At 34.9% G+C, this 26816-nt stretch overlaps 2 protein-coding genes across 6 annotated transcripts; one reads left to right on the forward strand and one right to left on the reverse strand.

The window, feature by feature from the left end:
• Positions 1-3155: 3155 nt before the first annotated feature.
• LOC114929310 (adenosylhomocysteinase-like 1) lies at positions 3156-11287 on the reverse strand. Of its 5 annotated transcripts, XM_029300812.2 has the most exons (12): positions 11044-11283; positions 10246-10454; positions 8698-8745; positions 8169-8253; positions 7636-7829; positions 6623-6947; positions 6290-6440; positions 6030-6182; positions 5762-5927; positions 5353-5599; positions 4876-4996; positions 3156-4766 (listed from the first exon to the last, which is right to left on the reverse strand). In XM_029300812.2, exons 2-12 carry the CDS (start codon positions 10345-10347, stop codon positions 4760-4762), a joined length of 1599 nt encoding a protein of 532 aa, XP_029156645.1. In that variant the 5' UTR covers positions 10348-10454; positions 11044-11283; the 3' UTR covers positions 3156-4759. The 5 variants fall into 5 exon arrangements, with proteins under 5 accessions (XP_029156645.1, XP_029156644.1, XP_029156643.1 ...); XM_029300811.2 differs by having other exon boundaries at positions 3156-4996; positions 7636-7817; positions 11044-11287; XM_029300810.2 differs by having other exon boundaries at positions 3156-4996; positions 11044-11286.
• On the forward strand, positions 11079-26452 carry RhoGAPp190 (Rho GTPase-activating protein 190). The gene is given in 24 exon segments (XM_029300804.2): positions 11079-11514; positions 12847-13520; positions 13618-14528; positions 14597-14806; positions 15815-16001; positions 16095-16210; positions 16333-16485; positions 16575-16813; positions 16895-17096; positions 17177-17353; positions 17434-17685; positions 17777-17955; positions 18033-18216; positions 18412-18620; positions 18707-19120; positions 19210-19376; positions 19378-19450; positions 19580-19756; positions 20108-20196; positions 20273-20651; positions 20770-20901; positions 21068-21118; positions 21222-21318; positions 21459-26452. Coding segments are annotated over 23 exon segments (4968 nt in total). The 5' UTR covers positions 11079-11514; positions 12847-13349; the 3' UTR covers positions 21658-26452.
• Positions 26453-26816: the final 364 nt, after the last annotated feature.

The following is a 26816-nucleotide window of genomic DNA, read 5'->3' on the forward strand; positions in this document are numbered from 1 at the left end:
TATGATACGAGATGTATATATAAGGTGTATATAAAAGATATTCCTGGGACAACCAAATATTTCAGAAATGAAACATTTGGAACATTGAACACTATTTCAAACAAAAATTGTAGCGTTTAAAGTAATCGAATGATATTTATTTTAATTTTTGAATCGCTTTGTAAAAGTCATTTAAAGATCCCTTTGAATTTTTGAAACAGAACTACCAATTTTTAAATAAGTATTACATTTTTATAGCTGATATTAAGATGTTTTCAAAATGATGTTCAAATCTTTTTCGTGAAAAACTTCCTAAGTAGAAGTTACGGTAGGATGATTATATTACATTTTAACATGATTATCATGATTCTTGTGGAGAGGGTTTGGAGTCATGAAATACCATAGAAGTGACGAACTATGGAGTCCTAATCTCTACCTGACACAACATCAATATATATACAAAAGGAAGTGCAAAATTAGCTAATGTCAGTAATAGCGTAATTTCGGCTCAAAACTTGGAATTGCTTAGCAAAAAGAAATTTAATTACATTGCTTTGAAAACTCTTCATCATCAGTTACAATATACAATAATATATTTATATATAATGAACGATGGTTTTTTTCTATTTAAAAATTCAAAGTAACTTTTAAGTGACCATTACAAAGTGATCCAAAATTAAAATAAATATCACCATTCGACCACTTTAAACCCTATAATTTTTGTTTGAAACACTGTTCTCTAAATGTTTCGCTTCCGAAAAATATTCGGCTGTCTTGGAATTTGTCTTTTGTAGGCACTTTGTATGTACAGACAGATAATTTGTTGGTTCTCCTTTCTCTTTAAAATTTAATACTATTATGATCCATGCGATCATAATCTATTCATATATGTGGATAAGCGAGGGATGAATTTTCAGAATTGTTAATGAGGATATTGACAATTAATTATGACAGAATTCATAATTCAATCAATTTATGTACATATAGATCGCGATTTACGTGTAATATAATTCTGTACACATCTACACACATGCAAATATACACTGTCAATTACAAATGCACTGCTTATATAGCGCGTGACGCAAAAAATGCATATATGCATATATACTTTCCCTATACATGATACCTATACTTTTTATATCCGAAATCTTATCTTTAGTGTTCAATTTTAAGATAAAAACATGATTTGTGTGTGTGTCGTAGAGTTAATTTACCGAATCGTTGATACAATTTATTCGTACCATTGTTGACGTTAATTCACGAATTATCCCAAGATTCGGTATTTTATTACAATTTTCGCTATTTTATTGATACACATACATATCAGATACTTTGTATGTACAATTAATAACGTTGTTAATTATACTAATATCGGCGCTAAATTGTTACTTATTTTTTGTACAGAATATTGTAAAATATTTTTACTGCTTTTCCTCTTTCTCTCTCTATTTTTTTAATTTTATTATTTATATATTGCGCGCAAATTTTTTCTCGCTTCTCTACTGTAATTGTATAAATCGCCGTACTATTAATTGATATTATATTATATTTGCCATTGTATAATGCCATGCCGTCGAGCCTTGCCATTCGTTATTTGTTCTCAGAGACGACCCCAAAGCTATCATTTTTATTATTTTTTTTTCAATACTCAGACATATGGATCGCGCAGAATACGCAGGACAAGTTTTCTGTAATTAACAATACACGTGTCGACATACGTTGAGAGAAGAGCTATTAGTTTATAATTTTTTACATTAAGCTGAAATATATAACATTTATATCGAAATATATATATATCTATATATATATTGTATATTTCTTCCTAAATTGTATTTATTTTCCTGTGAAAAATTGGTATTTGTTGATATATGTATAATTTGTGTGTGTGCGCTTATGAAAAAAATAATTACATCTATAGTGAGAGGACAAGATTTAGAAACATATATGTTAACACATTACGATACATTTTTTATTCTTGCCTTTATTCTTATGTAAAAATATCAAGGACTTCAACAAAATGTAACGTTATTGTTAAAATATTGTAGCATTTTTACATAGAGTTAATCATTTTTGATGCCTTACGAGAATCACTTGCTTGCTTTTTACGGAATGACATTTCTTCGACTTCTAATTTTATATTTTTTGCAAGTTTTTTTAAATAAAAGAACACTGCATTATATATTATTTATTTTATGTATGCCGGCTAGCTTTATTTGCTATTGATAAAAATTATATCAGTGTTTGCATATTCAATTTAATTACTAATATTATACTTGGGAATATTTTTTTCTCTATCGCTTATTAATCTAACAACGTATTCTTATACTTTTTTCCTAGAATGTATAATCAATTTAATTAGTCTAATAATCAATTTATCACCAAACATGTCAAATGTAATTTCTTGGAGCCAGAATATCAATATTGGACTTAGAATTCTGAATTATACGAATATTTCATTGAAATGTTTCACACATGTTTCAATTCTTTACTTTTCTTATGTTTATGAAATATTCATTAATATTACCATAAATTGCATATACATTTTTTAAAACTATATGAATGTGTGCATGTGTGTGTATACACTGACAGATACCGAATAAAATTTTAAATAAATTATATACCTATATATTTTATAAATATAATATGATAGTTCTCGTTCCAAATTTTCGAATTTTGTATTAACGAATCCTCTCTAAAGCAATGATAAAATAATGTTTTAAAACAAATATCGATTTATTTTGTCGTGTTCAAAGAGAGATGCTGAGTCAGCGCAGAGTTACATATATTTATATATATATATATATATATATATATTATATGTATATATTTATAACGGGAAGCTCTCCTGATCTAGGAACATTGCTCTATATTCAGAGATTTTCTCTTTTCGTCCTAAACTTTATATTCTCTACACAGTTCATTTTCATTACGCACGTTCTAGTTTTTGAATCTATTTTATACTTATATTTACGAAAATTTTGAATAAATATATATATAATCTCCAATATCTGATTCCGCGGTTAAATATTCATATATAAAAATCTACGGATTAGTTTTGTTTATTTTTCATAATTAACTGATATGTATATATATCGTCGACATTTGATGAAGCTACAAATCATAATAATTTATAATTGCTAGAGGTATGGGTGCGATTCCAAAGAAGAACAATAATGTATACGATCACATTCTCCTTGAATATGATAGGCATTTATTTTTCCTAATAAACGTGGGGTATGCAAATTCTTGCGTCGCGCGCAAGGCAAGGGTAACAATGATTAACAGGCTATAATAATCTATATGACAGCTTATTCGTCTATTTCGTGTGTCAGCGTATTCTCCCTCCGCAAATAATTATGTACATATGGAACTTTTGCGATTAATCCTCTGCAAAATATGGCATTCCCGCGTCTCTCTTGGAGAAAGCATGGTGTATATAAATAGTCGCGGATGGTGTGTCGTTTCTCACAAAGTGGGCGCATACACAAAACACACACATACGCCGCACGTGTATTAATTTCACCACTATAATATAAGGGCACAACAAATTCATTGACTAATATAATGCAGCAGCACCCGCAAGCACGCACTGTAATAGTACGCGCCAAAAAATAGTGTGATATCCATATATATGTATATAAATTTATGTATAACATGTACAAAGGATTATCCAAGAAAGAATTTAATGTTCAAAAATGTAATATTTAAAATTGTATCAGAAAACAGAACTTATCACAGAGAGAAATTGAATAAAACAATAGATTTTTAAAGTTTTGAATTTTAATTTATAAATTTTTTTTGTTTTAAGATGCTTGATTTTTTTTATTTATATGCATATGTTATATATATACATATATACATACATACACACGCATATATATAATATTACATTATATGTATATTATATATATGTTTCTTTTTATATACTATTAAAAATGTATCATTTACAAACTATAATGCTACAGTTTACTGGAAGTAGTGTCTAATGGACAGATGCAATTTTATTTACCGCATCGGCTTGCAAATTATAATAGGACTCGTATCTACATGCGTCCGACAGTTTGCACGACGTAGTTTTACTGGTGTGCACAGTCTGGCAAATTTTCCAAGCTCTGCTCTCCTTTTCTCTCCGTTCATTTTGACGAATGCAGGCTCCACACACGTACATTTTCGGAAAGAAAACTGTTTACAAAAGTTAATCGGATACATAAAATTCAATTACCTAAATTTTAGGGCTGGACAGAGTATTTTTTTATTTATTTGTAAGCATACTCTCTCTTAAAGATTCTCAGAAATTATTTGTAGAATCTTATTACTCAGAGATTATTTGTAGCATACTCTTAAAAATATATATATATATATATATAAGAGATTCATATATAAGTGTTGCATGTGTGAAAATAACTTATATATTTTACGCTTTCTTCAAATACATTTTGCCCAGCCCGGATAGTAATTTCTAATATCGATTATTGGGTAATTGCTTGAATCAGTGTGTTGTGTTCATGACATTATTAACGCATTCCTTGCGGATGATTAGCACGATAACAATGGAATCAAGTCGCGCGAATCCCTTCACGAAGGTTGAACCATAAATAAAAGTCTCGTATCGATTTTACGAGAACGGAGAATGGACGTCAGTGGGATAAAAAGAGAAAGCCAGCCAACTTCGGCACAAAGTCAAGGAAGGGTGGTTGTTTTTTTAATACTTGAAAGTGTGTAATGCTGAGTGAGTGTCGCACGTGCTAAATCAATGCCACATTACTCGTCCATTGGTTTTTTAGTAGCTGAAACAGATCCACAGTAGGTAGGTAGATAACACAGGTACATAAAAAAAACACACGCAATCAATTAATCACTTTCTTCTCGTGGCGGAACCTGTAGCTTGATACTAACCGATAATAATTAGGCTTGAACGGACCAGCCTTGTTGAGGCCCATGTATTTTGCCTGCTCGTCCGTCAGTTCCGTTAGATGCGCGTCAAACGTGGGTAAATGCAGCGATGCGACGTATTCATCTGCGTGAATCGACGTGATAATTTAGCATTTATCACATTTTAATACGATATTATACAACTGATAAATTGGTAGAAATACATACAATAAATACAAGATAAATATTAGATTATTGATGCTAAAGCTTTGTCGTTTTTCTTTCTTATCAAGCTATTTAAATATTCTAATTAAAGAGTTAGGAAAAAAAAGTATACTGAAGCTAATGAACTCTATTTCAGTTAAAAATTAATTCGAAATTATATATATATATGTGTGTGTGTGTAATATATATTATAATATATATATTTAATATTATAATATATATAATATAATATATATATTTATATATATTATTGTATGTTATAATTACTGTACGCACCCATCTTCTTCGGCAGCAGATAAACATCGCTCTTGTATCGTCCTGGTGGTGCGTTAAATAGTTCGATGAGAGCTAAAGCTTGCGTAGCGGCAGTAATCGACACCACGAAGGATGGAATACTCGAGCACGACAAGTTTACTAAACGACCCTCCGCCAACAGTATTATGCGCTTACCGTCCGGCCAAATAACGTGGTCCACTTGCGATCTCACTTTTTCCCAAGTCAAATCGGGCGTACGTAAACTGTTCTGTTAAGAACATATTTAAGGAGACTTAATCCTCTCGATCTCCCTTGAGCGCGCGGAATCGGTCATATCGAATCGGTCGCTCGAGAAAATCGAGAGTCGCTTATAACTTTCGCCGGTTGCGAAATTACACGCGCCGAATAAAGTAGATAAAGTGGGACATACAACGTCAATCTCCGTGTTGCTGTGACCCATGTTGCAAACAACGCATCCGTTTTTCATTTTGTCCATGTGCTCGCGCGTGACCACGTTCTTATTGCCCGTCGCTGTAATGACAATGTCTACATTTCGTATGACTTCATTGAGCTTCATCACTCTGAAGCCGTCCATGCTGTAAATGCGACAACACATGTATGTTACATACGACGTGATATTCCGGCTCGGCGGACAATCTGGCCGTGAAAATTAATTTGCTCGTTCAAGCGCGTCTTACCTGGCTTGCAGAGCGCATATGGGATCGATCTCGGTGATGTATACGATGCAACCTAAACCTTTGAGAGCTTGGCAACATCCCTTCCCTACCTCTCCATAGCCACATATCACAACTTGTTTCCCGCCAAACATGATGTCTGTGGATCTTTTCAAACTGTAAGTAAATACATTTTTATGATAAGAGCTGAAAACTAATAGGCGTCACGTTCGAAACGACCATGTTCCAAGATGTTTTTCTCGGAACGATATTATGTAACTCACCTATCGATGATGCTCTCGCGGCAGCTGTAGAGATTATCGAATTTCGTCTTGGTCACACTGTCATTCACATTCATCGCGGGAACAGACAATTTACCTGCCTTTGACAATTGATATAATCTATGTACACCTGTTACGCTCTCTTCGACAATTCCTACAAGAACATATTCTCACGTTTTATTCTTTCATATATCAAGCGTCACGTCATCATAATTTTAAGAATTTCCATTTTTATTTTTCGATATTAATATATTTTTTAAAACTAAGAATCTAACTCTAAACCTAGATAAACTATAATATTACATAATAAAAGACACATAATAGAACGGGATAAACCTTGAATCATTTTGAACATGGCATTATATTTCTTGAGCATTAAATGGGTAGCGTCACCGCCGTCGTCCAGTATCATATTAGGCTGCCAATTTTCGGTCGCTACACACTTGTCGATGCACCACCAGAAATCTTCCTCGGTTTCGCCGCGCCACGCAAACACCGGATATCCGGCGTGCGCCAACGCAGCGGCCACCTCGTTTTGCGTGGAATAAATGTTGCACGCGGCCCATCGTACCTGCGCGCCCAGTTCCACCAGGGTCTCAATTAAAACGGCAGTCTGCGCGTTGATGTGAGTACATCCCACGATCTTGGCGTTTTTCAGCGGCTGGCAAAAGAAAACAAGTATTAGAATTAAATCGAATGTAAAATTAATAAAGGATGTTTACTCAAATCTTGTAAAAAAAATTCCTTGAGAATTCCCTGATGTACGACTATTTTTAAATTCCAGATAAAATAAAAAAATTTGTAGATGCAAATATAAATTTTCTTTAATATTAATTTATTAATTACAAAATTAATTTAGACAATAACAAAGTATGATATATCACTATATATGCAATATGTAAACGTTAATAATATATGCAAACATATAAAACAAAAATAATTTAGAGAGAGAGTATAAGTCTTAAGAAATACTAATTTATATATCAATTATTTATTAATTATTAATTATTTAAATAATTATCTATTAAAAACTTGAACAATTTTCTTTGAAAGTTATATAAGATCTTGATACTAAAAATAGATGGTCAATAAAAAAATCACATATTTTAATAGAAACTTAAATATTGCAAAAATATGTTTCTTGAATGCTACATAAGAGTAAAATCATCAGAAGCAATTTTTTAAAAAATTGACTGAATCCAAATTCCATGAGAATTCCCTGATTTCTGAAGGTAGAACAAAATTTTCTGAAAGTACCAGGTTTTCACAGTTTTTTCTGGCAGTATGCAGCCTGTTAAAAATTTAAAAAATATCTTTTTGTTATCACGGAAGAAAGAAAAAGAATATACCTTGTCATCCGCTGCGCGTTTTCGCAATGCCATGATTCCTGGCATCTCTTGCTCGGCGATCTCAATCTCTCTGCGACCGAAAGCATGCTGGTTGATGTTGCGTACGCAGAAATCCGTGAAGCCCTTCTCTGTCTTCTGGATCTTTTCGCGCGGTGAGACATCATCCTCATCAGACGAGCTTCCTGTATAAGAGGCTAAGGTAGCGCAAAATGCCGAAAAACATTGAATCATTAGTACCACATCAAAGTGCAAGTGCATGAATATCCTAATGAAGCTGCTAAGATTGCCTGCGTTATTTTGAGATTACAAACTGTTGGTAATTCTAAGTACAAAATAAAGCTATGAACAAGACGTATGTGTAATGTAGAAATTTTAAGTGGTCTAATATAGCTAGCGATAGAGATATAGATTGAGTTGAGAAAGATATTAGTGTGAAGAGGGAAGCTACACACATGAAACTAGTCCTCCTTCAAAAAGTGAAATACACACTATAAAAAGTCATTAGCGTGTAACTATCACGAATATTCTCGTACCGGAACTGTAACTATCGGTGCTGCTGGCCGACAAGGAGCGACTTCGGTAGCGGCTGGACTTCTTCAACGCTCCAGATTTCGAATCCTAGAAATTGAAAGATACAATTAATTCAGATCCTGGCCATGGAATGTGTGTCTCTTTTTCTAAAAGGGCCCGCAATGCATTGAGAATCTACAAACTTAAGAGTGCGTTGAATGAAGCTCTAGCTTGTTGCACAGAATGTGTACACAGATCAATATATTTACGTAGACGATTTATATTTATATCAATTTTTTTTATCACAGGGGACAAATGTCTTCACATTTCTTAAATATGAAGCTACACTGTGTAATCGTCTCTCATTATATTAGTCTGTATCATCTAATTTGACAAGCGAGAATGACAAATTCTGACCAGCACGTACGACATTTATATGGCGAGAGGAGGTAAAGCAATCCTGAGGAAAAAATAGCAAAGACGGCTTTTTCTATGGATATTTAGGTACAAGTTTACTTTGCATGTTGTATACACATATAGACTCTTACTTACTAATTTTGTTCTCGCGCCGTGAAAGGCATTATTTGATGCCTCTAGGCTCTGAAATCACAACAACCATCATATCATGATTCAGATGCATCAAGTGTATGCAATACAGTCCGTAGTTTGGTACAAAGCTCCCAAAGATTGTACAGATTATGCACAAAATCTGTATAGGAATTTTTCAATTCTCAATTTCTTTACTTCTCATTTTTACATTTCTAATTGTTTTGCAGGAAATAACGTTTTTGAAAAAATGGATTTCATATATAAATCAGAATATAACAATTGTCATACTCTAATTATAATTTATATTAAGACATATAATATATGTAAAATATTCTTTAAACAAAATTAATTGAAATGGATACTTGCTTGTAAATCTTTTTTTTTATTCTTTTTATAATTTTGCTATTTAATCAGCCAGAATATTCGAATCATTTAAGCACAATTAAGGGAACTGTTTTAGAAAATATAGATCCCGTTGTGTTGTGCTTCTCAGATATTTTCTTTGCATTCAATAACAATTCACGTAGTGCTAATTGTGCCACGCCTAAATGGTGTGTCTAGGCTTATGAGCAATGCATGAGTGATTGGTACCGAACCTACGGACTACTGTGTGAATAATGCTCTATATGTAAAATAATATATAAGCATTGTAAATGCCAAGTAATAGGCACTATGTGTGTAATCGCATGCACTCACTCCTTCACATTGCTATTATTATTTTCAATTAATATAGTATATTAATAATAATGCTTGTTATAGATGTGCCTGAAAGATATATCTGCATAGAAGGGAGAATATAAAATGTAATTTGTATACATTAAAATTGAGCAAAATGTATTAAACAATCTTGATCCTGTTATTCTTGTTAGATTTGAACAAACTTCTGTCAGATTTCTGTTTACTTGCTTCTAGCAAAATAAACAATGTCTTTAATAATTGTTATTTCAATCAATTCTTAATAAATAATAGAAAAGGAAAAAGAAGCCAATGGAAACACTTCTTTTAATCCAATCAGCTGCAAACAGAAGTTCTCAGTATCTTCTCATGATATACAAGTAGACAGGCAGTTTTTAATTGAGGCCTATTCATCAACGAATGACATGACAATTAATACCATGTGTTCAGTTACGTAACAACCACATGTGATCACAAGACTTTGAAGGGTTGGGCAAGACGTAACAGAAATACAGGTAAGGAACTGACAAAGAGATTGACAGAGATAAGAGAAAGAGAGAGAGAGAGAGAGAGGAGAAAGAGTGGAAGAAAGATGGAGAGAAAGAGACTGAAAGAAACCAACATAAATAAAGAGAGAAAGAAAAACAAGAGACAAACATCGCAATTTTTTCTCGTTCCTTCGCTCGACGTGATCAGAAACAGACGGTTGACGACGATATTTCGCGCGTTTTAGGCTCGGGCGAGAAAATCCTCTTGGCAAGAACGGCGGCAAATATGACAGTTACGACATACAGCTGGAAGATTAGCGCGAACGTCATCCCGAGGGCGCGAGACAGTTTAATATTTCATGTGACATTAAAGCCCGGCTCGATTTACCTTCATGTTGGACGCTGGATCGGTCACTGGGCCATCAGTGAGCGTATTTCTCGTCTCTTTCCCGGACGACGTGCTGTTCACACCATCCCCGCTGTCGGCCATTTTTCGAATGCCCGTCCGCGAGACTCGCCGATCGACCACCAGATGTCGCTTCCCGCGCGCGCATCAGGCCCGTAGCTACCACTCCTGGTGCCCCTCGATTTCCTTTTCTAAGCACGGTCGATACATAATATAAAATTCCACGTACAAAATGCATCAATTAATTATAGTATATATATTCCCTTTCTTGTTTTAATTATATTACACTTTAAACTCACATAATATTTTTGACAGTTATCAGCTGATATCTGTCAAAAAATATTAATCGCGAATACGATATATTATATTTACAATGTATTATTATTTTAATATTTTTAACATATTATTATTTCAAAATTTAATTAGCAAATGAACACCTTATTAATATTTTTTGACAGAAATCAGCTGATCAAAGTGTCAATTTGCTAATTAAATTTTAAAATAAAAATATGTTATAGAAATTGAAAATAATATATATAATGTTGTAAGTATATGTTATATACCTTAAACTTTCAAATTATATTTTTTGACAGAAATCAGCTGATAGCTGTCGAAAATATTAATCGAGTTCAAACAAACTTTACATTATTTTTAAAAAATATTAAATAGCGCGAACTTGTATCGTTCTTGTATTTAAACAAAAATACACTTGTCTGACATTCGCCTGCGCCTCTTCGAGCTGTCACAGGTATCCGCACCTGACAGCGGGGGATTACTGACCGTGCGGAAAACATCGGTGTCCGTGGCTGCGTGTGCCCACCCAGCAAGATGGCTCCCGTACGGGGCGACACTCGGTGTTCAACGTAAAGTTATTTACACACCTGGGATACCTCGCGCTGCCCCCCTCCCCGGGAGACGTGCCAGGCCAGCCGACGTCGCGTCGATGCGTCGCGGTGCCGCGCGAGCGTAGAGGAAGCGCCGGTTTCACGGTCACCGAGTCGCGCGTCAACGTAACGTCACGTCACGTCACGTCACGTCGCACAACGTCAAGCGCCGCGCCGCGCCGCGGAGCCGAGCCGAGGACGAGCGTTCGCCGAAGAGAGGGTGGTGCGCGTCCGGAACCTGCGGTACGTCGGACACGTCAGGCCCGGCGACACGGACCTCCCGGACGACTCCGGTGACGGCGGATCGTGTCCGCCCCCTTCCCCCCCGGAGGAGAGAACAGCCCACCGTGCGCTTCCCTTCACTCAGGTAAACCCGTCATCCCCGTGTTTCTACCTCCCCGACGACGTCGACGACGACGAACAACCCCGTCCTCTCTCCTCCTCGTCTCCGAGAAGGAAAATCCGGCGTCGTCGTCGTCGTCGTTGTCGTCGTCGTCGTCGTCGTCGTCGTCGAGGTACCTTGTGTACGATACATATCGATCTAAAGCCCACGACTGTCATTCGGAAACGCGTGCAAAATCTCGTTTCGTTTTTTCCTTTCTCTCTAGTACTTTACGCATTTCCTCTCTCTCTTTCCTGAATATACATTTTCGGAAAATATGAAGGAAGGAATGTAATATTTCACCCTTCGCTTATCTGTATTTTTAATTTGTACCTCTCTTTTCCCTTCTTTGGTCGAAATTATATGCTTGTCTCGCGGAAATAAAAATTCGATGTAATTAAAGAAAGCTTATATACCTATTATATTATAATAATATTACAGCAATTGCCGGATCGGAGAGGAATTTTTCGGCGCCACCGAGAAACCGACCTCGCACATTTTCAATTCTTCTCACGGTTGCACTTTTCTCCCGCTTTTTTGCTCTCTCCTATTTCCTTCCGATGCACGAATAATATGAAAGAAGTGCGGTATGCTAATTCGATTTCGAACGTGGAAAGCATCATAGCGCAGGTAAAAAAGGAGCAGACCTGTTAGGGATCCGCTCGCTCTCTTCAATTGCACTCTCTGCACTTTATTTATCTCGTCTCGCTCCTTCCGGAGAATTAGACGTGTATATCCGTCCTCGTTCGAAACTTTTCCGAAAGTGCAGAAAAGTATAGTCACGACCGAGACACGGACCGGGTATGATTGAACATGCAGGGATGATTCCGCCCTTGCGGAAGAAATCGGAGCTTCTTGCGATAAAAGCGCAGGTAAAGCTTATACATAAAACGCGAATAGACGTATATCGCGTATCGGCGTGATATATATTGCAGGATTCGCGATACGTGCTGTTTTAAGAATCGTAGAAAATAACTAAGCTCTTAGCCATAATTTAACTCTCATCATTTATTTCTTAATATCGATTTCAAGTGGATTGAATTATTCGGGGGAACATCTGGCCTTCTTACAACTCTGTCCTTTGTTGATGCTTATTGATGCAATTAGCATGAGGCAGAGCTATTGTGAATATCTCTTTCAGCGTAATGCATGATTCATAGTTGTATTTTCAATGACACATGTCGTGCTATAATTCTACGATAGTATACTATATACTTATATACTAAGCAAAAATATAGTACAAATTATACAAATTGTTATGAGTATAAATAATTGACATTTTAAATTAATGCATCTTTCTCTGCAATTTTTTTTCAGATACACAGTGCCATTCCAAAGAACCATTGCTCACAGCTGTGCTAAACTATAAATGCTACGCATAATAATAGATAGCGTTTAAGAATCTTGAAAAGCTTTGTGTTATTTATATTCAATAATAACTTATATTAAAAATAGCATCTCTACCATAAGAACATTATTATACTAGAGTATAGAGTATTTGGACGAATGAGAATTTTCAAGAGGATCAATTGGATATTTGTACATAAGTCTAATATTCATCGATGCGAGCAAGCAAATTGTGATTAAAACAAAAGATCATCCAGAGATGTTATCAAAGGGAGGTTGAACTAATTTTATACTAACGCAAAGTTTTAGAATTTGAAGTAAAAAATGACCAAAGGTATAAAGACAAATTTGTACTAGTTGCAAATCTTTTTTTTTTGTGACATGCCATTCACTATGTCTTGAGCAATTACGTGCCAGCAAGGAAAGAAGATTTATTTTGACATTTGCTATAAGCGAATCATTGCGTACCAAACATGGCGAGAGAGAGTGACAATGCTAAAAGCATTAATGTCGCGGTGGTCGGACTGTCTGGCACAGAAAAGGACAAGGGACAAGTCGGTGTCGGTAAGTCGTGCCTGTGCAACCGCTTCATGCGTTCCATGAGTGACGATTACAATGTGGAACATATTTCAGTATTGTCGCAGGTAATTGAAGCAACATTTTCTACGCAGAGTTCATTGATTTTGTCAATCGATGAGATATTTTAATAAGAGAGATTAAACGCGATTTTTTTTATTGCAGTCTGACTTCAGCGGACGTGTGGTGAACAACGATCACTTTCTGTATTGGGGCGAAGTGATGAAAATGGCGGAGGACGGAACGGAGTTTCAGTTTCAAGTCATCGAGCACACGGAGTTTATAGACGACGCGTCGTTTCAGCCGTTCAAAGGCGGCAAAATGGAGCCGTACGCGAAGAGATGCGCGGCCACGAAGATTACGAGCGCGGAGAAACTCATGTACATCTGCAAGAATCAGCTGGGTATAGAGAAAGAGTACGAGCAGAAGGTTCTGCCCGATGGTAAACTGAACATCGACGGATTTCTGTGCGTGTTCGATGTGAGTCTCGTACCGAATCGAGCGATAGAGAAGCAAGTCGAGTTCGTGGCGAATATCCTGAATAATTTGATGAAAACGAAGAAGCCAGTGGTATTGGTAACGACTAAGAATGACGACGCGAACGAACAGTTCGTCAAGGAAGTTGAGAAACTGATAATGCGGAAGGAGTATAAGGGCTCGATCTTGATCGTCGAGACGTCGGCCCACGAGAACATTAACGTGGACCTGGCTTTTATGATCTTGGCGCAATTGATCGACAAGACGAAGATGCGCAGCAAACTGATACCGTTCGCCGAGGCAGCCAGGGCCCGGAAAGAACAATTGGACGCGTCGACGGAATCATTGCAGAGATTGATTCGAATTCACGTAACCGATTATCGTGCCCTGTGGTCGCAGGCCTCGAAGAAACTCTCACAGCTCAAGGAGTTCACCACTTTCGTAGAATTGTTCGGTATCGAGGCGACGCAGAGATTATTCAGAAGGCATATTAAGAAACTCAAGGATGAGCAAATAGCGAAGAAGATACAGGGCTACTTGGATCTGTTGCCGGATATACTTCATGAGATTTGCCCAGATATATCGAATTTAATTAATGAGTAAGTTTCTCGTGTGCGAATCTCACGTCTCGTAAATTATGCGGATTACCGGAAACAATATTTTGCAGAGAATGGTCGGCGGTACAACAATATATAAAGGCGCATCCCGATTTTGATCAGTACTTCTACGAGTGTCCCGAGGACATACCGTGGATCGATTGTGACTTTGGAGAAAACAGTGGCACGAAAATCCCTTACGACGTGCTAGAAACCCCCGAGGCGGAGACTGTATTTAAGAATCACATAAACGCCTTGCAACAAGAGCAACGCCGATTAGAGTAAGTATTCCGATGCAAAATGCCGAATTATTTTAACAAATAATTATTGCAGAAGAGATAGAACTCGAGTTTATACAAATATATTTTTTACATAGAACTGATATAGCTAATTGTAGTAAATCTTAGTATTGTTTCATTCGCAATATTTTAGAAGGTAATATTCATGTGCAATTCACTAATGCTTTGCTTTATTCTGGGTGGTGTTTCTTTATGCAGACTTCCGAAAAGGTAATTTATGCATAAACATAAATAATTTTTGTACTTGCTTTTTGGTCTGAAATATAGAGCATACTCATTTTGATTGGAAATAATAGTATTTATCCTAATATTTGTGAGCCACACTAACATTTGCATAACAATATGTGCTTATATTTTATTTAAAGTTGAGTGTTATATGTTGGTGCTTAATAAATTGATTCAATGCATGAATTACACATTTATAAAATAGTTTAATAAAATAACCAACTTAAGACTTTAGAAAAATTTTTTAAATATAAAATATAACATTTAAATTTTTCAATAGACTAGAAAGAGTTAAATGTAGATAGTGCAAAAAAATTAATTTTTTATTGAAACTGATTAATTGGTACATAGCAAATTATTGAAACTGATTAATTGGTACATAACAAATTTTTTGTGCAATACGGAGTAGTTAAATAAATCTAAATTCGAAATTTTATTTTAATTTAAATTCTTGCGATTCTCCTTGAAGAAAAAAAAGAAAAAAATGATCAAATTAAGATTTGATCAAACATTTTTAAGATGTAGAGAAAAAAAACGCGCGCGCGCGCGCGCACACACACACACACACACACACATTGCATTAATATTGTAATAATTAGAGTAATAATGAGATACAAACTAATCCTACATATAACACAAACTTTTAGAATATGTGTAATAAAATGTTATTAACATTAAAATTATGTCTTATGTATTTAATTATTATTTTGCAATATGGAATATTGTTTGAATGGTTCTTCTTTAATTGTAATTAATTTCTGTTAGATGGAAGAAACAATTTAAGCAATTATTGGAGGAAACTGGTTATGTTACGCCTGGAAAACAGTTATCTGAGGTTCGAGTTTTATTTATGGGCAGAGAATGTTTTGAAGAGCTTTCTCATCACGATTGTCAAGAAATTTATGATCAGCATCAAAAAGAAATTATTGAAAAGGCAAAACACAATTTTCAGGTATTTTTTTTTGTACATTTGCACAACAGTTATGTTGTTGCATTTATTAATTATAAAGAATACATACAATAAGTATTTTGGGATTTGTTACAGGAATTACTGTTGGAGCATGCAGATTTATTTTATCACTTTAAAAGTATAGCTCCATCAGGAACTATTACACAAGACGATATAAAAGAAATTACGGATGCTTTATTGGACGATTTTAGGTATGTAGTATCATACTAAATAAATATTATATTCAAAGAGAAGATTTAAAATTTTTCAAATATGATATTTTATAAATATAAAAAGCAATGACATAAATATAATTTAACTTCTATCTTTCCAGATACAAAGCACTAGATAGATTAGATCAAGATCGAAAGCTAATGTTGTTTCAACATTTGGGATTTGTGCATTGTCCTATAAGAGAGCACTGTCCCGCTTATCCAAATTGTATGGACGCGCTTATAGAAAGGATACTCGGAACGAAAGCTCATAGGTAAGAAGTCAATGTCATTACGTCAACGGAGAGAATTGTACAGTGCGTAGAATTATTTTGTAACACAAATCTGAAAACCGTTCTAACAGACCTTCCTCATGGAATCACAGTAGTCAGTGGCAGTTAACGTCGGATAACAATCAGTTAAATTTAGTCATACTTGGAAGTAATGGACTGAGCGAGGAGTTCGCTCGTGAAATAAGGGCACAAACGGAGGATGACGAAGTGGAGATAGATTGTCAGTTGTACACCCTTGGGTATCGCATAATAGATGGTGATGTCGGATTGCCGCATAACTCCTTTACTACGTCTGATTTCATGCCACATGGTAAATGTCTTATCTTTTTAAGTGTCTGTATATGCTAGCAAAGCTTCTTAGATAGATAACGATATATCTTTCTTATTTTAGGATCTTTTTGTATCTATTCGAATGAGGATTCATTCGAATATATTCGATCCTCTTTAGAGAAAACCCTTTTGTCAAATCTGGAACAAGAAGACAGATTACCATTTCAAGGATTGCCCATTGTAATAATGTTTATGCCAGAAGCCAGTATTGATGAAATGGAAGCCATGAAGCTCAGAGAAGAGGGACAAAATCTCGCTGACAGGTATATTCATCACTTGTATCACTTGTAAACGAATTGAGATTTGTGCATTCGTGATATTCTTATCAATTTGGCATATCCAGTTTGCAGTGTCCATTTATCGATGTCTGCATAGACGAGCTAGAACAAGAAAAGCACAAAAGATTTCCCACTTCATTGGTGAAAGATGCTTTGCAGCAACTTATACAATCCATAAATCACAGAGCTGGTTTTTTAAACATATATCAAAGCGTTATCGAATGCTTGGAGCCTGATATCAGGTAAATTATCCAATCTGTGGCTCTCACCTTTCATCACATTTAACTTGTAGTCGCGTATCTTATTTTGCATTTGATTTCAGGATAATAATGTGTATGTTCTGTGGTGATCCTTATTCAGTCGAGAACGTTCTCGGTCCTTTACTCAATCATCAATGCTGCTTTCTCAGTGGAGATAGATCTATAGTATTGGAGACATATTTGGGAGACTGTAAACGTCGAGTCGAAGTCATTATCTCGAGTTTCCACGGAGCCAACGCATTTAGAGACGAATTAGTGCACGGTTTTATACTCGTTTATTCTGCGAAGAGGAAAGCTTCTCTTGCAACTTTAAAGTATGTACCAGGACAACTCGCATTGTTTCACTGGCGCTATTTTATAGTATTTTATTTAATTGTACAAATTGTTTTCTCCTTGATTTTACAGTGCCTTTTCCACAAACATACCAAATCTACCGATACAAATAATGGCTGTGACTGATACTGGTGGTGCAAATGCTTTCTTTAGTAATGACCTGAGTCATCTACTTATGACGGAGGGAAACGCTATCGCGGATAAATTAGAGGCACATTTCATGACATCCGCATCTAGTTGTCAACAGAAAAGTAAGAAATTCGAAATTCTTTATTTCAACTTTATGTTTTTGGCAAATTCGCTTTCTTAATTATTTCATATTTTGCAGCTGCATTTTATACGCCCTTCTTCAAAGTGGTGTGGGAAAAGAAACCGGAGATCGAGCAGGCGTTTAATATGGAGGAGCCGGGGAATTTGAATGACAGCGGGGAAGGCACCTTAGAATATTCGGCTTTACATCCGATGCCACCACCGCGACATGAAAGCTATCATCTTCAAACACCGGATGACGGGTAACTATTTAATATTTTTTTATATAAAATAGCTCTTTATATATTTTTATATATAAAATAGCTGTAAAATATAAAATAATTTTTTATATAAAATTTTATAATTTTATATAAAACAGTTCTACTCTTGCGAATTGAGCGAATTGATATATTTAATGTCTGTGTATTTCTTTGTGACTCAAAAGTAATGTGAAGCAGTATGTCTGTAACTTTTAGAAGCGGCTCCGAGTCGTACGAGCAGTTGACACCTGATGGTGATCTAGGTGACACCGGTTTGACCGAACAATTCGCGGATCACAGAGCCACGCCGAGCGACGACAGCGACATTTACAGCCAGGTCGACTTCTATCGAGAGGAGAGGGAGAGAGATCTAATGAAAAACGAAGATATCACGAACAAGTTATCCGGTAATTGGAAATTAATTTATTACACAACGTCGCGATGTGACTTTCTAAAATTCGTCATAAATTGTAAATTCTTTTTTTCCCTTCAGGTTGGGTGAAGGATACGTTTATGCATCAAGATGGGGTTACCAATAGTTATCCGCACAGAGCCTTTACGACAGGTCGACGATACATTTCCCAGGCTAAGCCACGACCGAAAGGAAACAGTCAGACGTTAAAACAGCCCGGGAAAATCAATCTGAAGGATTTTTCCAATGTGACAGACGCGATAGCCAGGATGACGATTGGCGAGAAAGACGAACACGGCCCGAAACTGACGATGGGCCATGCTCCTCTTGCCACACCGGAACTGGTGGATCTCGGCTCGGAGTACGCGCAGGTGAAAGATGTTGTTCCGAGTATGTACTCTGCCTATGATGGCGATTACATGTACGCCCTGGTTCAGGATTCTATTGGCAACAACAAATCCAAGTTGCGCCATCGACGTGAAAAAGGACAACCATGTAAGATTTTTCGCTAATGTTTTTTTTTAGAAAAATAGATGTTAAGTTTGCATGCAATTATTATTTACATTAATTATTTGCAAATGCAGCATATAGCGATTCCGACTCGGAATGGAGTTCGTTGGAAAGGCAAAGGGCGACTGACGCCTTGAGTAAAACGAGTAAGAAGTCTCTGTCGCATAAGCGAATACGCAAAAAACGCACCGCGATACCGGTTGCTACACCTAAAGTACCATCATTGGCCAGTATGGGAAGCGGGAGACGGTATAGTCAGCTTGAATTACAATATGAAAGATGATAAGAATTGGCGTGTCGATCCAGCAGATAGAGGTAAATTTTTTTAAAAGTATTTTTTATATAACTATAAATATAAATATAATAAATATAAAAAATATATAAATTTCGACATTAACTATATAAGGCTTGGCGATATATTTAGCGATATCTCTATCTTTTTAGTATCTAGCGAAACACCCGATTCTTCCGAATCGAGCGATCCAGAGCATACTTCGAGATCCAGATCGAAACAATATAAATATGCTGCGGTTAGTTTACGGAAGAGATTCTCTGGAAATTCATTGCAACAGCAATATCCGTTCACCGTAAAACATTTGCCGGAGATGTTCAGCGCCTCCTGTAAGTAATTGGATTTTAATTCAATAAGAATATTTCAAAATCAACGACAACATAAAAAACATTTGCTGAGTTATTATATAATTTATAACACACAATTATAATACAATTTAATTAATATAATATATAATATAATGTAAAATTTAGAGAGAGAAAATTTAATTCAACAATTTAGCGATGCTCTGCATATGTATGTATGATTAAAGACTGATTTTTTATTTAAATTGAGGCTTCTTGATTAATAATATAATAGTTTTAGTTCTCTTGTTTTTCATAACAATATAGTAGCAAATTTTCCACTAAATTGCGTGTTTAATACTTTTATTAAGTTGCATGAAACTCTTATTATTTTAGTCAAGCAAAGGAGTGAAAATACGTTTGGGATTCCAGATGATGAATCAAGTCTGGATGTCTCCTCACCACGTGAAATTAATTCTCCTAGTGTAAGTTCTTAGTGCATAATACCAATAAACGTAGTATATACATGTATAATTATATCTTGTTTTGTTCGCTGTCCAGTTCGGTATATTGAATAAATCAAAGGACGGCGACAAGTTAGCCAGGAAGAAGGACAAGCAAAAGGCAAAGGAGGATGAAAAATTGGAGAAGAGGAGGCAAAAAGAAGAGAAGCTCAAAAAGCACGCTGAAAAGGAAAAGGAGAGGGAGAAAAAGAAACAAGAGAAGATAAAACAAACCAAAGGTCCAGGAGGGACACCGATTTCAAGTCAGTCGCAGCCTTTAATCGAAGATTTTGCGCAGAGTGAAACGAATCGGATACCCTTATTCCTGGAGAAGTGCGTACGATTTATCGAAGACGAAGGATTGGATTCGGAAGGGATATATAGGGTGCCTGGTAATCGCGCACATGTAGAACTGCTTTTCCAAAAGTTTGAAGAAGGTATATTATTCATTGAAACTTGTTGCAATGTCACTTTCTTTTTGATACAAAATTCTCTTTTTTTTTCTAAATCTTGTACGATGGGTAAATCCATTTTTTTTTGTTTTTTTACATATAGATGGTAATGTCGATATACATTCTTTGGATATTCCTGTAAATGCTGTCGCTACAGCCTTGAAAGATTTCTTTTCCAAGAAGTTGCCACCACTTATTGATAAAGAACGCATGAACGAACTTGAAGATATATCTGGTAAGTCAATGCAAGACAAATTCAGTAGTTATAGAAATTTGAATGTATTTGTGATTATTTTTAAAAGTCTCTACATGTCTATTTTATGTCGTTGAATTTTAATTATACAGTTAAATTATAATAAAGAGTAAAATATTATTACGAATACATGCCTATTTTATATCAGGTGCACGAGGTATTAGCAAGCCTATGTCGGCTACTTGCATGAACATGGAAGGTTAGTACTCTTATTTTATAAATAATAGATAATTGAACGAAATTCTCTGAAGAAATTCTCAAGATTAATGTAAATTATCCTGAAATTTGAAACCGATTTACAGATCGGAGCGGAAGATTGTTAGCATTGCGTCTGATGCTCAAAAAATTAAATCCAGTGAACTTTGATGTTCTTAAATTTATTTTTCAACATTTCGTGAAGTAAGTATCGTGAAGATAATAAATATTTAGATTTATTCCGATCATATATCTTTTATTCTCATCTTGTTCTTTTTTCGTTTTTTTTCTTTTTCTCTAATTAAACTCTACTTAAACTTTAATTTAAATTTATGCAACTTTAGGGTCGCTGAGAATTGCAAACTCAATAGTATGGATAGTAAGAACCTGGCGATCTGCTGGTGGCCTACGTTACTACCGATCGAATTCAACGACCTCGGCAGATTCGAAGCCATGAGGCCGTATCTGGAGGACGTGGTCCAGACGATGATTGATCAATATCCTTTCCTATTCTGCGGCGAGGATGCCGTTGTGATGGTGTAGTGACCAAACATGCTGCGACGCAGTGCATAAGTGCAACGCGGGACTATATTTTTTTTCACGGACAACAGCGATGGAAGCGGCGCGTCCGTCTCATGGTATAACTCGATTTCGTTTTTTGTACGTTATCGACGATTACGATAATAGGCGTAAACGATTGGTCTCAATATATAATTTGTTATCGATATTAACTAAACTTCGCTTTAGCACACACTTGTAATAATTACACAAGATCCCACATAAGGCGCAACGTGGACGATCGAACAAAGTCTATTTAAATTTTAGTCATTTCATACTTGTTCATTTTCATCGGAATGTGTGACGAGCAAGATCTTCCTTCGCGGAATGATCACTTGATGATGGTCCTAAAACGGTTGTTCGCGTGTGTAGATCAGGTAATAACGCAAGAATAATAAGAGTCAATCCATGTGTGTCATAACAGTATGCATGTATCATGTTGGATGTATCCAGAGCGATGTATTTATTGATATTGTATTTTAGGGATATAAGACTCTCGATATTTGATAATAACGATTAGCTTTATATAGTTAAGGAGGTAAGATCAATGTTGCTTTTTTCAGTTTTATTTTTGTCTTTTCTTTCTCTCTTTCAGTTCTCTCTTTCTTCGTATTTTCTTGTCCACATTGCGAAGAACGAAAATACTGCAAAGTGTTGACAACGCTAACGTATAACCTCGTTAAAGAGGTTGTTATTAATATTTAAAAGAGAATGTATCCAGAACTCATTCACAAAACGTTAACGAGATTTATATATCTTCAAATATCTATACATATATATACACATATATATATATATATATATATATATATATATATATATATATGTATAATATTTCTCACGTAGCAACGATATCAAAAGAAATTTTTTTAGTACGTTTCCTTTTTCGCACAGATGCACAAATCGCCTCTTGAGCGTATTTATTACTTTTGCATCTCTATCGATGTAGATTATCATATAGGAATTTTTGGATAATCTTTATCGTGGCAGGACCGAACACATTTTAATGATACAATCCATATATCTCCTTCATTCCGTCTAAAGATAAAAATGAAAAAGAGACACATGCGAAAAGCGCGTTACATATGTAATTGCACAATACGTCTTGACAAATAGCGATAATGCAAAGGAAAAAGACGGATAGAGATATTAAGAGAGAATATTTCGGCAGAATTTCGCGCACACAATATATTGAAAAATTGAATCGAAATAACTATTATAAGAAATATTTAGATTTACGAACTTGAAATACATACTAAGGTTTCTTAAAGCGAATATGTACATATAAAACTAACGACTTAAAGTACGAAATTCGTAACGAGGAACATTAAATTTTCATAAGAATTCTTTTCCGAGAGTGAAAGCGGTTCATTAATCGCTAGAGCTGACATTTCACATCGTTTGCATTTTCGCAAAAAAATAAAAAAAATAAAAAATATAAAAAAACCGCAGTAAGTATCCATTAGACATTCAGTTATGAAAGAATTGTACTAAAAGAAGAAAAAATCTAACTTTATATTTAACCAGAAACGCACATTTAGATTCGTCGATTCCTTTGTTCTACTCGCTTTTTAAATTCGCGCTTGAATTTGCACAAATACGACGGATTTAGTGGGACGTTTTCTTTTCGTAGGTGTGCCATAACTCGATGTTAAAAATCATAATGACAGAATATAATGCCTTTCGGCGGCTCAACATTCGAAAATAAGCATTGTTTAAGCACCAACAAGCGAATATTCACCGAGAAAGAGATACTTAATATCGCTTCTCTGAATGTTGAAGCCAACTATGAATAAGAGAGAAAAAAAGCGAAACAACACACTTTTGTAATCCGCAAGATTTACCGCAAACATTCCCGTAAGGAACGTTGATGTTACTTTCGCGAGAGACGCATTTTAATTGGACCGAGTCCGAGTAAATTTCAAGTAGATAAATTTCAAGCAGGATCTCTCGAAAGAGAGAGAGAGAAGAGAGAGATCGTTTAATCGATTTACGGATTCTCCTTGTAAAAAATGCGTATCTCGCGAACACGCTACTTTGTATTTGTAAGAATATTTCTACGATTTGTCGTGTAACGAGAAGAGAGAGAGAGAGAGAGAGAGAGAGAGAGAAGAAGAGAGAGAGAGAGAGAGAAAGAGAAAAGAACGGATCGTACATTCCCATTTAGTCGTAAAACAGATTTTATACATTCGTACGTACATATAATTGTATAATGTTCTTAATAGAAAGAGGATAAGACGCGTGATGCTTTACGGGATCTCGAGCGATCAAAAAAAATCACGTAATAACGACGTGACGTCGGCGATGTTGAGGATTTCGATACTCTTGCTATAATCTTTGTCTCTATATTTCACATATTTTCCCGTCTATTTTATATAAATCAAATCGAGATAATTGAGTTAAAGCACTTGTAAAGTTTCAATCAAGTTTCTCTCGTGAATAAGATCATGTTTATTATACATTGTGAACTGCTTGCATCAATTCTTTCTTTTTTTTTTCTTTCATCTTTAAATGTTGCATCAGTATTAATGATTAGCTGGATTGTCTCTGTCTATCTGTCTATGATATTACTAGAGCTCCTTATAGAACTATAGAAATTGATGCAATCGGAATTTCTTTATTCGCAAATTTCTTGTGTGTATATTTCGTGTGATAAACTCTTCTTAACAGTTTACATTTTTCATGTAACTATCATTTGTTCAGGAACTTAGCGCGAATTATATTATACTGCGACCAATCGAAAGATTCAATGCGATAGTTCAACATTGGATGAATTAAATTTAAAGAATATTTGCTTACTTTTAAACTTACATATCAATGTAAACTTACATTTAACTCTAAAACTTTTTTTTAAGACAAATCTTGATTATCACGAATCATCGAATGTATCAAATCGAGATAACTGAGTTAAAGCACTTGTAAAAATTAATGTGTTTTTTTTCGAGAATAATGTATATAATATAAATTTGTATTATTTTATAAGTAGTCGAAGAAAAACGAATTGAATCGTTATTACAGCGGATCTTTCGATTGCGGTCTCGTCGTATACATAATGTAACGAGTAAGCAATAGCAAAGAAACGAATATCTAGCGAGTAAGTACTCGAGAAAGTACTCAAAGACGAGCGCAAGATAAACGATTATCAAACTCAGCGTGAAGAGATTCGTCCTTCGCGCAGTAGCAGCAGCAACATCATCATCTCATCATTGTCGTCGTCTTCGTCACCATCACGTCCATATATCGTCTTCGGGCCACGTATCCATCATCGAGCGTCTTCTCTCTCGCGAAGAGCCTAAGGAGGAAGAAGATCACTTTTCTACGATACGTCCGTTAAGGTTTCCGCTTGTCTCTTTTCGCCTGTCTAAGGACGGCGCGACCGACCTTTCCCCATTCCTCCCGTCGAACACAAAAATCCTTACACATTATCGCAGCCTGTGATAAGAATGTAGGCGAATGGACCTTATTTCTTTTTTTTTATTTATGGCATCGGCTGATGTACGAATGTATTATAGTTGTACAGTTGCATCGGGATGATGTGTATTGTAAGCCCCGCTTTCCTTGCGTTTCGCGTCTCGCTCTTCTCTCTTTTCTTATCTTTTTTTTCGTCTATCTCTTCCTTTATAACTCATCACCGTTCTTCGCGAGCTTCGTCCAACTTCGAAAGTCCGTCATTTCCGTAATCTCGGTATACTATGCGAGCATCTCTGAAATATCGGGCGGAATCGTGAAGAAATGTAGGAAAAGTAAAATTTTTAAATTATTTAAAGTTATTAATTAATATTACAGGCATAACAAAATTTTTGTTTGAAAGTACGAAGTAAGATCTCACAGTTTCAGCTGTCTGCGAATCAAAAATATTTATGCTAATTGAATCAGCTTGTTTATATACTAATTTAGCCGCATTTTGCGATATTTTATATTTTGACGTTTCTATAATGAACAAAAACGCAAACATCTATATATAGTATTATATAAATAACATTTTTGTGCATTTTATTATATATATATATATATATATATTTAAATTATTTTATACACCTATAAATTTGTGAAAATCTTTTTTTTGGTCTTATTTATCTTTTCTGCAAAAACTACATTTCTTCATGGAAATGTAAACTAAACTGACAGTGTGAATGTGTTTGAAGTATGAACTGAGAATACTCAGATTTGATAACGATTAAGTATTAAGTATTAATGATTCAATGCGAACTAATAATGAGATTTGTCAATGAGAAAAATATTGTTAGATAGATATCGCACAACATCATTTTCCTAATCAATCTCTTTTTCCAATCAGTTGGAAAAAGGATTGAAATTGGATCGAAAGTTTTGTAAGAATCTTTGATATAAATGTGAATTGAAATATTTTATACGTAAAAATAATATTTAATTTAATTGTACGAGATATAAGTGTATCGAGAGAAAAAATAATTAACAAATACGCGACCAAGATATATAAAATTAATTTCTACTTTACTAAAATCTGTAAATATCTTCAAGTTTTCGAGATTGAAGATCTCGAATTTCAGGTCTGTTCCTTACATCTGCATTTTGCATACTTCTTCTCTCTTTCTTCTCTTCTTCTTTAATGAATATATATATATATATATATTTATTTCGTTTCAAATGCAAATTGTAAAAGACAATATAATGCAGATGAAAAGGACAGATTTACACACGCAGTTTCTTAAAGTTGAGAACTTAATGTTTATCGCCGATTTAATTAAAAATCTGTCTATCTTATAAAATAAAAGAACAAAATATCAGTGTTGCTCGCAAAGTATCGGAGCTAATACATCTGAATCGCCAGCTACATTGAAATTCACCGATTTTTCCCTTAATTTGGAATTTCTAATCCCTACTCTCCTTCGTCCTTCACTACCCTTCCTCTCACTTCCATCCCTTTCTACCCTCCCTTCACAAATGCGTTTTCATCTTTCCTAAATTACGCGTTTATGAATGTCGTCATTTATATACATGTAACGATTTTTGTAAATAATCAATATACATATATAAATATAATTATATATATATAAATATATATATAAATTATATATATATGAAAACACGAAACGTGTAAATGGACGGAACCTGTCTTTGTTGTATCGATAGTCTTATATCAGACTTGTATATGAACGGAGAGG

The sequence above is a fragment of the Nylanderia fulva genome, unplaced genomic scaffold (genome assembly GCF_048542155.1).
Source record: "Nylanderia fulva isolate GAGA-0341 unplaced genomic scaffold, ASM4854215v1 Scaffold14, whole genome shotgun sequence".
NCBI classification, from domain to species: Eukaryota; Metazoa; Arthropoda; class Insecta; order Hymenoptera; family Formicidae; genus Nylanderia; species Nylanderia fulva.

Excerpts from the sequence above, each read along its gene's own strand:
- LOC114929310 (XM_029300810.2), bottom strand. The coding sequence starts at position 10,347 with ATGGCCGACAGCGGGGATGGTGTGAACAGCACGTCGTCCGGGAAAGAG. Across the intron at positions 5,928-6,029 it reads ATATGCGCTCTGCAAGCCAG|CATGGACGGCTTCAGAGTGA; the intron begins GTAAGACGCGCT and ends TCGCATTTACAG. Across the intron at positions 5,600-5,761 it reads GCAACACGGAGATTGACGTT|AACAGTTTACGTACGCCCGA; the intron begins GTATGTCCCACT and ends TGTTCTTAACAG.